The sequence below is a fragment of the Diceros bicornis genome, chromosome 40 (assembly GCF_020826845.1).
Source record: "Diceros bicornis minor isolate mBicDic1 chromosome 40, mDicBic1.mat.cur, whole genome shotgun sequence".
Lineage (NCBI taxonomy): Eukaryota > Metazoa > Chordata > Mammalia > Perissodactyla > Rhinocerotidae > Diceros > Diceros bicornis.
Window position 1 is genome coordinate 20,250,736 of NC_080779.1, and position 10,669 is coordinate 20,261,404.

At 39.9% G+C, this 10,669-nt stretch overlaps 1 gene segment (V, D, J or C); it reads left to right on the forward strand.

Moving 5' to 3' along the window:
* The first annotated feature begins 711 nt into the window (after positions 1 to 711).
* LOC131400011 (immunoglobulin kappa variable 2-28-like) lies at positions 712 to 8,392 on the forward strand. The segment is given in 3 exon segments: positions 712 to 881; positions 6,641 to 6,713; positions 7,124 to 8,392. Coding segments are annotated over 3 exon segments (573 nt in total).
* The last annotated feature ends 2,277 nt before the right edge of the window (positions 8,393 to 10,669 follow it).

The window sequence follows — 10,669 nt, forward strand, 5'->3', positions numbered from 1 at the left end:
AGAAAGAAATATTTGATATATCCCTTTCCCCACTTAGGCAGCATAGATTTTATCTCCATTAGTTTCACTCCAAACATAGGACATATTTTACGTCACTTTGCTCACAGGAGAGGCCCCCACCCTCCCTCTGGCTCTCTCCACACTGCTGCACCCACCAGGGGATTTGCATATTCTTCCCTAGGGAGGACCTTCCCTTGAGAGTCTGAGATAAAAGGTCAGCTCTCATCTTGCTTTGACTTATCAGGACTCAACATTTCAACTTCTCAAAATGAGGTTCCTTGCTCAGCTCCTGGGGCTGATAATGCTCTGGATCCCAAGTAAGGGGAGAGGGGAGATGAGAAAGGAGCATGGGGTGTGAAGGGTGGTCTGGGGGCACAACTGCTTCCCATGTAAATTATTTCCGCATGTTAGATGGATATGTCCTGCCCTTCAGGAGGGGGCATGAGATATTTAGACCTGTGAGAGTGAGAAAATTCCAGAAGGAAAAATGTGAAGACTAAAAGAAAATGGGGGATGGTATAGGCAACTTCTAAAGACGCTTAGTGCCTTGCAATCTTGAGGTTTTCTTTGAAACTGGATAGTTTTGGGGCATGAATCAAAATTACACAAAACACGATTTAGCCTGAAATAAGCAGGAAAAAGAAAATTATGAAAATTGCTTGCAATGTTTGTACCTGACCTTGTACTCTTCTCTCATTATTTTAGGATCCAGTGGAGACATTGTGATGACCCAGAGTCCACTCTCCCTGCCCGTCACCCCTAGAGTGCCAGCCTCCATCTCCTGCAGGTCTAGTCAGAGCCTCCTACGTCGTGATGGATACACCTATTTGGACTGGTACCTGCAGAAGCCAGGCCAGCCTCCACAACTGCTGATCTATGAGGTTTCCAAACGGGTCTCTGGGGTCTCAGACAGGTTCAGTGGCAGTGGGTCAGAGAAGGATTTCACCCTTAATATCAGCAGGGTAGAGGCTGAGGATGTTGGAGTTTATTACTGCATGCAAGGTACACAAGTTCCTCCCACAGTGGTGCAGCCCTGAACATAAACCTCTGCATGATGTGGCCCAGCTGCCCACACGTGTTGTTTATCTGGGGAGCAAGCACAGCAGATTCTTTGAGTCTGTATAAGAGGAGATGTTGGAGAATTCAGGGGAATTAGTCACTGTAGAAGGATCTGTCCCATTAGTGCCTTGGCTACACCTCAGGTGCCACTCATTTATGGCCCTGTCAGCCACAACAGCCATGTGACCTGCTCCACGGGCCAGACCAGGACTCCTAGATGTGGAATGTGTTGTCTTCACAAGTCAAAGGGGGCTGTCAGGTGATTCCTTCCCTTAAAGGAAAAAATACACATTAAACACACTGGAAGGGAATGTATACCACCACCCATCCTACTTATGGGGCACAAGTGAGAGCTCTCTTGTTATTGAGGGAAAGTATTTCATTTGATTTGATGTCAGATGTAGAGGGGAGTGCCCGGAAACTCAAGCTGCCTTGCACTTCCGTCTTGGGGAATTTAGCAGCCAGACCATAGCCACAATGTTACCAGACAACCCAGAAAGAGCTCTCATGTCACCTTTAGATAATTTTGTTTGTCTTGCCACAATCTCTATACTGGTGCTTAGTTAGGACATTCTAAAATTTGAAAGTGTTATTTCTGTACCTACTTCAGTCTAGTGCTTTTGTCAATAGCACACTGGGGGGCATGTAAGTCAAATTCTCCATAGACATATTTATCCTGTTTCGTGTTTTCATCCAAAGTTTTCTATATTTGCCTGTCTCATTGAAGATTTTAATGCTATGAAGATGGTTAATCAAACCTTGCCTCCCTCTCTTTGCTTCAATACAGAGATAAAGATATAAATACATAATAGATGGATAGATAGATAGGTAGATATAAATATCTTTCTTTCTCTGAAAACTGGAAACTTTAACCTTGGGACAAATTTCATAACATGTTTTTCATCATGTCTACTTTTTTCTCTACGAGTTCTGAAGTTAGTTGAACTATTATTATGACCACTATTAAGAGTATAGTTTAATTACAAGGCAAATTACTTTTAATGAACCTTGAAACACAAAGCTAGATAAAAAATGTTGTTCTTGTTTAGAGGCATACTCAACAATATAGTTAACAAGAAAATAATTGCTTTAATTTTTCATTTAATCAATAAATTTCTTCTCTCTATTTTGCTTTAGATAATTTTATTGCAATCAGATTTCCTTGGATAGTAGCTTAATGTAAATTCTCATAATTGGTTTCAAATTTCACTGAGGGCTAGTAGAATTCCACAATATGAGAGAGCCAAACTGTCTCTGTGTTTGGAGCTTGCTCATTTTCAAGTCAAGAATATTAAAGATGAGTAAGTTCTGCCCTAATAAGTTACTAACAAGTTTTCATTGCCTCTAGTCCTTTCCTAAACTTTATAATTTCATCTCATGACTGTGCCAGGGAGCTCAAAATTGTTTATTATTTTCTTTTTTATTTTCCTTTATTACTGATCCTTCATTCTCTACTTGGCCTAAGATGTGTTTTTGAAAGGCCAACATGTAAGTATCTAGAAGTACTGGAAAGTGAGGGCAATTTCCACTCATAGAGCACATAAACTTTGGGTTATCCTTGGCTCCTGGCCAAGAAAGACAAAGGTGAAGTTTACCACTGTGAGGCTGCTTCTGTCTCATAGCAGAGACCCATCATTTCCACTTGTTGATGCAGAGACTGTACTGTCATCTTCAGTCAGCACAACCTCCACTGTGTACAGGCAGAGAGCAGACGTCTGTATACCTTTAATCTCATCCAACGTGTGGGTTTCAGATTTTTGGTCTGACAAAGTCTACAGAACAAAGTTTACAGAATGTGTAACAGTATCACACTCTCCACTCCATATACTCTGACCTCAGGAAAACAGAAGCAGACAGTCCCATCTCCAAGACAGTCTTCCCAGGTCGTACAAATCACAGAGTGCCTTCTAGTTTTATGGAACTCAAGCTAGAGCACCTGACAACAGAGACAAAACTACAATAAAACCCACCTGCCTAAGTCCTTCCTCATTCGGTTGACTTTGCTCAGTTACAGAGACACACAGATGCCTGGTCCCCACCTGGAACTAATAGAGGTTATTCTTTCAACCCTCACAAACCCTTATTATTCCTGTGTGGTGTGAAGTGACTAGTTTTGGCTGCAGGTCATTTTTGTTGTCCCAGCCACAACATGGTTTGTTAACATACAGGGGACAGAGATACCTTTTTAGAATTAAGAATATTGTACTTTCTGTCTATACGGAATGTAAGAAAATTTCAAAGACTATTTTTTTTACCAAGAAATAAGTTTTAAGATATTTTGCATTTTTTGCATGTTTCAGGGCAACAGATTATGAAATGAAACGACCAATCAAAACTGGAAAATTTTAAAGACTTTATGTTAATTTCACAGAAAATAGCATTACTCTCTGAAATTCTAGCATCATAAAGAATACTTTGTAAAAGTAGCATTTTCAAAAATTGATTTGTAGTAAAAGAAAATAGGACAGGTTTCTCACTGTTACTCATTTTCCCACAATCTACATTTCCATGTTGGACAGGGGTGTACTCATTTCCTAGGGCTGCCATAACTAATTACCACAGAATTGGTGGCCTAAAATAACAGAAATGTATTCCTTCACAGCTCTGAAGGCTTGCAGTCTGAAACTAAAGAATTGACCAGGCCATGCTCTCTCTGATACCTGTAGGGGAGGATCCTTCCTTGCCTCTTCCAGCTTCTGGTGGCCCCAGGCCTTCCTTGGCTTCCTTGGCTTGTGGCAGCATCACTCCGATCTCTGCTTTAATCTCCACGTGATTGTTTTCTCCCTGTGTGTCTCTGTCTTCATGTGTTTTCTCTTCTTATAAGGCCACCTCATCTTAGCCTATTTTATCTGTAATAACTTTTTCCAAGTAACGTCACATTCTCAGGTACTAGGGACTTAGATTTCAACATAATTTTGAGGAGTACACAATTCAATTCAATTCATAAGAGTGGATAAAATTGATAAATTTATGCCTTATTTCCCCAGTTTTATTGAGATATTGTTGAAATATATGTAAATTTAAGGTGCACAACGTGATGATTAGATACATGTAAATGTTGCAAAATATTAACACAGTATGTTAATTAACACCTTCATCTCCTCACATAATGACCATTTTCTTTGTGTGTGGTGATAACATTTAAGATCTGTTCTCAACAATTTACAAGCACATAATACAGTATTGTTAATTACAGTCACCATGCTGTTCATTAGATCCCCAGATCTTATTTTTCTTATTGCTAGAACTTTATACCCTTTGATCAACATCTCCCCATTTTTCCCAATCCCCAGTCCCTGGCAACCACCATTCTACTCTCTATTTCTATGCGTTCAGCTTTTTTAGATTCTACATATAATGAGAACACACAGTATTTGTCTTTCTCTGTGACTTATTTCACTTAGCATAATGCCCTCAATGTCCATCCATGTTGTCTCAAAAGGTAGGATTTCATTCTTTTTTGTGGCTGAATAATAATCTTGTGTGTGAGTGTGTGTGTATCTGTTTCACACCTTCTTTATTCTTTCATCCATTGATGGACACTTAGGTTGTTTCCACTTCGTGGCTATTGTGAATAATGCTGCAATGAACATGCCAGGGGCCAAGTCTATTCGAGATGATGTTTTCATTTCCATTGAATGTATACTCAAAATTTGGATTGCTAGATCACATGATAGTTCTATTTTTAATGCCTTTTTAGAACACTCCTTCAAAATGCTTTAAGATTTATAATAAGTCCTCTTTTTATTTGTGTTCCATTTTTTTTCTTTTTTCTTTCAGTTGCTTATCTTTCTACTCTTTTCAGTAGAATGGTTAATTAGGAGGGCTGGAATTCCAAGACAACAGCATCCTACCCAGTTATGAAAACACCTGTCTGCATCTGTACCTTCAGAAACCAGGTGTAAGACCGAGAATTGCATTGCTTAGCATCATGAAAATTGATCAGGTCAAAGAAATTAAAAGTCTTTTTAATATAATAATATAAAGGTGTAGATCTTATACTGAGTAGAAGATATGGGACATGTATAATTCTGCAGCTGCCTCTTCATCACAGCTCACCCTCAGCAAACCAGTTACTGCCATGGAGATCAGAGGATAAAGGTCAACATCATTGTTGCTTAATTTTCTTTTCCAATCAAGTTTTAAGAATCTTATTCCTGAGATTTCCCAAAGGATATTCAGACCAAGCTTTTTTGTAATCTTAAATAGAATTATATTTGTTATTTTTTTCTTGGTCAATTAAATAAGACTTTGGGTTTAAATTAGCTGAGATTTAATAGGACTGCAAACTCTAGTTTTCAGGACAAAAGCAATTTGACATTTGTCCAATTTTTGAGGAGCTGACCTGCATCAGGCTGGCTCATGAAAAACAATTGGATTGTTCCCCTATTTTAATGCAGGGTGGTGTAGTAGACTCACACCCCTGAGCAACTCTGACCCAGCACCCTATTCCCTAGTGACTATCTCTAAATGAAAACCCAAGGAAATACCAGTCATAGGTACAGGTTACACTGAGACATTAAAAGAGTGGATCCAGCTCTTGTTCTTCTCACATAAAAAATCTTCTTTTGAACTGTGGACTCATTGCTGTAGCTGCCCAAGGCATAAGCCAGGTGAGAGACTTAGGTTTTAACACAGAGCTAACAGAAAGCTGGAAAAACCCTGATAGCATCTGGGTCTATATGAAGGAAAATAATCTGTATGGGAAAAGTTTTTTCTAAGCACCACTCAGAAAAAAATAAAATTATTCCTTGTTCATTATATCCCATCACCCCTAGGGAATCATTTCCCTAGAGACCCTTTGATTAATTTGGTGTACAGTGAGGTGAGCATGATACACACCAGATGGTATTAACTGGCTTCCAGCAATTTCATCTTCACCACCTGAGGGATAAAATTCTTTCTTTTTTTCCTTTTGTCTTGAACTGGGCTATTAGCTCCTTGTATATAAGTGACACGTTATTTTCTCCCTGTCAAATTCTTTTGACTTGAAGGCTCTAATATATTTAATTCACTAGGTCCCAGGGAAAGACCCTTCCTAACACTTGATTCTGACATTCTTAAACAGTTAACCTGGTAACTGTTACCAGGTTACAGCAGTTACCAGACAACCCTTGAAGTAGCTCAACTCCGCGCTGTTATTTGGAGAAAATTCTGACCGTCAGTACTAGTAAGGCTGGGAGCTGTTTCTTTCTCCAAATTTGGTGGGAGGTGTCGGAGTAAGATGGCCTTTCATCTCACAGGGATTGACCTGCACACACGTGTCTACATTTCAGGGTCTCTGATGGTTTCCTAGAGTAGCAGGGACATATGCTCTGTGTCCTCAGAACAGCTCTAGTCTTTTGCAGACAGATCCTTCTTCCCACTACTCTAGGCAGCATAGACTTTATCTCTATTGGCTTTCCTTCACACAGGATATATTTTATGTCACTTTGCTTAAAAGAGAGGCTACCACATCCTCCCGCTGGCTCTCTCCACACTGCTGCACCCACCAGGGGATTTGCATATTATTTCTCAATGAGGGCTTTCCCTTGCAAGTCTGAGATAAAAGTTCCACTCCAAATATATCTTTACTTAACAGGATACATCAGTTCAACTTCTCAAAACGAGATTCCCTGCTCAGCTCCTGGGGTTGCTAGTGCTCTGGATCCCAGGTGAGGGCAGAGGGGAAATGAGGAAGGAGCATGGGGTGGGGATGGTGAGCTCTGGGGGTACCCCTGCTTTTCATGTGTATTCTGCATGCTTGTTAGATGCATATGACTTTTTCTCCAGGATGGAACATGTGCTATTTAGATCTGTGAGAGTGAGGAAGATTCCAGAAGGAAAAAGGATCAGTGCTCTAGTGAAGACTGTGACACAAAAAGAAGGGGATGGTGTAAACACCTTAGAGGCCCCTTTGTGTCATGCAAGTATCTTTTGTTTTTTGAAATTGAATATTTTTGGTGTATGAATTAAAATATCAGACGCAAATGCATAGATTTAGCATGAAATAAACAACAGAAGAGAAATCATGAAAAACTCAAAATGTGTGTACGTAACTTGCTCTTCTCTAACATTATTTTAGGATCCAGTGGGGATATTGTGATGACTGAGACCCCACTCTCCTTGCCCATCATCCCTGGAGAACCTGCTTCCATCTCCTGCTGGTCAAGTCAGAGCCTCCTACATAAAAATGAATATAACTATTTTCATGTGTCCCTACGGAAACCTGGCCAGTCTCCATGGGAACTGATACGTAAGATTGCCCACCTTATCCCCAGGGTCTCAGACTGGTTCAGTGGTAGCAGGTCAGGGACAAATTTCACACTTAAAATTAGCAGAATGGAGGCGGAGGATGTTGGAGTCTATTACTGCGTGCAAACTCTACAACATTCTCCCACAGCCCTGAACACAAAAGTCCCTTCTTAGCACGGCCCATCTGTCCAAACGTGTTTCTTCTCTTGGATCAGTCCTGGCTGATTCTCCGAGTCTATGTAAGAGCAAGATTTTGGAGAACTCTGGGGAAGAGGTTGCAGCTGGACCATGAGTGCCTCAGCTACACCTTCAGGAACACACAGGAAGACCCTGTGTGCTGCAGCAACCTGGGCATGGCAGAACCAGCAGGAAAATGGAGGGGCTTCAAGTGCCCTCTGAGTACCCAGACATAACAAAGGGAGAGCTGACTTGAAAGCTCATCCTATTCCTCACTGCCTTGCGTACATGTATCAATTCAACTCACTTGGCCTAAAAGCCACGGAGTTGAGGATGTTTTATGACAATACAAAACCAGTACATTTTTTGGTATTTTTTTTTCTTTTAGCAGTTACTAGTAAACATTCAGCAGGAATGTATTTAGTGATATTAAGTCACTATTTTTCTCCCTTCCACCACTTTTGACTTCCAATTTTTCTTAGCATACATCCTTCTTCAGGATGAGGGTAGGCACAGGATTTTATACTACTGTCCTCAGGGAATTAGCCAAGGAAAACTAGTCACAGTCTTGTATTGACCTAAAACCAATAAACAGCCAACTATTTTACCAGTAGAAGGGGTTTATTTGGGAATGACAAAGAATTGTGGAAAACCACACAAGTCCAGAGAAACATTCTTGTGCGAAGTCCGGAGGGGCGTTGTAAATGAAGAGTCCATTGGAGGAGAATGAGAGTTTGAAGCGTAGTGGCTTTTCATTGGCTGAGTTATGGTATTTTCTCACTGGCTGAACTAGGAGGAATTTCTTCCTTCCTTCTGCTGGTGTCGTAAGTAGTATCACATCCCATCTGAGATGCAGGACATGGCTCTTCATTTTGGGGTCTCTTGTGTGCCGTTGAGTGGCACATGAGTGAGAGTACTCTCTTCTGGCATGTCGACTCTTATTTATTTATTTATTTATTTATTTATTTATTTATTTATTTATTTATTTTTGTGAGGAAGATCAGCCCTGGGCTAACATCCAATGCCAATCCTCCTCTTTTTTGCTGAAGACTGGCCCTGGGCTAACATCCATACCCATCTTCCTCTACTTTACATGGGACACCGCCACAGCATGGCTTGATAAACGATGCATGGGTGCACACCTGGGATCTGAACCTGTGAACCCTTGGGCCACGGAAGCAGAGTGTGCGGAGTTAACGCCTGCACCACCCGGCCAGCCCCTAGACTCTATTTTAAATGAGGTTTCCATTTATTAATTTTCACACTTGGCTTTATTTTAGCTACTAGATAGATTTTGGTAAATCTATTCAAAAACAAAGGCCTAGTGCCAAAGTCTTTGACTGATCTCAGTCAAAATGGTGTGTTCTGAATTCCAAAGATGAATTTTAAATATAAATACCCAAGTCTGGAAGAATTAGAGAGCATAAATATGTGCCACATTCAACAGAATTTTGATGAATATAAGATAATATAATCAATTTTTGCCATATGATAAACAAGACTTTTAAGACTTTGGGCAGAAAGCAGAGAATCTAAAGGGCAAATAGTAGAGGTTAGCTGTTGATACAACACCTAGCTCTGTGTCTCATGCTTTTGAGATGGGGATTCTGGTGTGGTAGTGATTGAGATTTGAACTCAGATGATAAATCAGATATATTTCTTGGGAAGAATCACAGTGTTGAAGGGACCACTGCATGGTTTTCAAGGTTGCGCCTTGCTGCCACTGGAAGATTCATGGAGAATTGGTACGTCTAGCAGGATTCTAGGTCTGTAGTGACTCAAGGGTCAGTGAAGTTTCTGTCCAGATGTATCTTAGGTCATAGCACATATTTCTAATAAACACAGCAAGATATTGATGAGCTTCTAAAAGCTGTTCTGCCTCCAACATACATCTGGGGATGATTTGAGAGAGAATGGTCATTCAAGATTGACCATTTAGTTAGGATAAAGATGATGTTGGTTGGAAGGCAGAGCTTGGGCTGTGAAGATCAGCAAGAGATGCAGTGGTGAGGGCTCAAGTCCCACATCTCAGACATAAAGGTTGATCAGTGCAGCATTAGAAGGGGGACGCCCCATAAGAATGTGGAAGATTTCACTCTGCCTTTCCGGCCTGATCACTGAGCCATCTTTCCCAGCCCAGACCTCAGCAAATGTCCAAAGGAGAAGTCCAGCCTGGTGTTCAGGGCTCAACTCCTGTCCCTTCTGTTAAGGCAGCTTCACGCAACTGTCAAAGTTCAGCTGGATTCTTTTCCCCACGGGAGTCCTCCTGCCTGGGCCAAGCCAAAATCTATGCTCACACACAATTTTGGCAAATTTCAAGAGGGAAAAAATGACAGAAGAACATCAGCGTACTTACAAAGGTTTATTCCCTCTGGAATTTTAGGTCATTCGGTCTTTATTTCTTCTGCTGCACTCTGATATCATCATAAATAAACTGACTTATGAATTTACTTTTTCATTTTCTTCCACTTTTGTTTTAGCAGTTGTGTTGTTCTTATAAGACCTACTACATCTTAACTGAGAGTTAGTTATAATGTAGAGATGCAGGTTTTGATATTTTATTGTAAAACATTAAACTCTAGACCAATCTATAAATGCACATCACATGATCACACAAATGCTGAAACAGAAAGGAAGAGAAAACAACTGAAGAAACAACGGTGATCATGTCGTCATCAAAATTATGGTGGGTAATGAATATAATTTCCGTACTCCAGTAAGAAATGTATAGAAATATATGTTTTAAATATACTCTACTTAAAATAGTGCTCCAACAATATGTTTGATTTAATAATAGGACACACCACTTATAGTATTATATTATAGAAAAAGTAAAAGAAGATTTGAATTAATAAAACAAATTAATCCTATGTTTTAGATGATTGCTTCTTTCAAGCTGGTATATCCAATGGTGTGCAATTAAAATTGCAAGGTATTATTTTTGTTGCGTTTAAAGGTTTTATGTAGAAGAATTGATGTAGAAGATGAGAAAACCCAACCCTTCAAATTATAAAAGAATGATCTTAATAAGCATTTTTAAAAGTATTAGGAGCACCAGAAAGAGAGGTACAGAAAATGGGGCAAGAGGAATATGCAAATAAATATTGTTTGAAAAACAAAAAAAGGTAGACACAGCAGTACTGTGTAAAAAAAGGCTAAAGATGGTTCTGTTGACAGAAGGAATGTGATCCTAGATAGA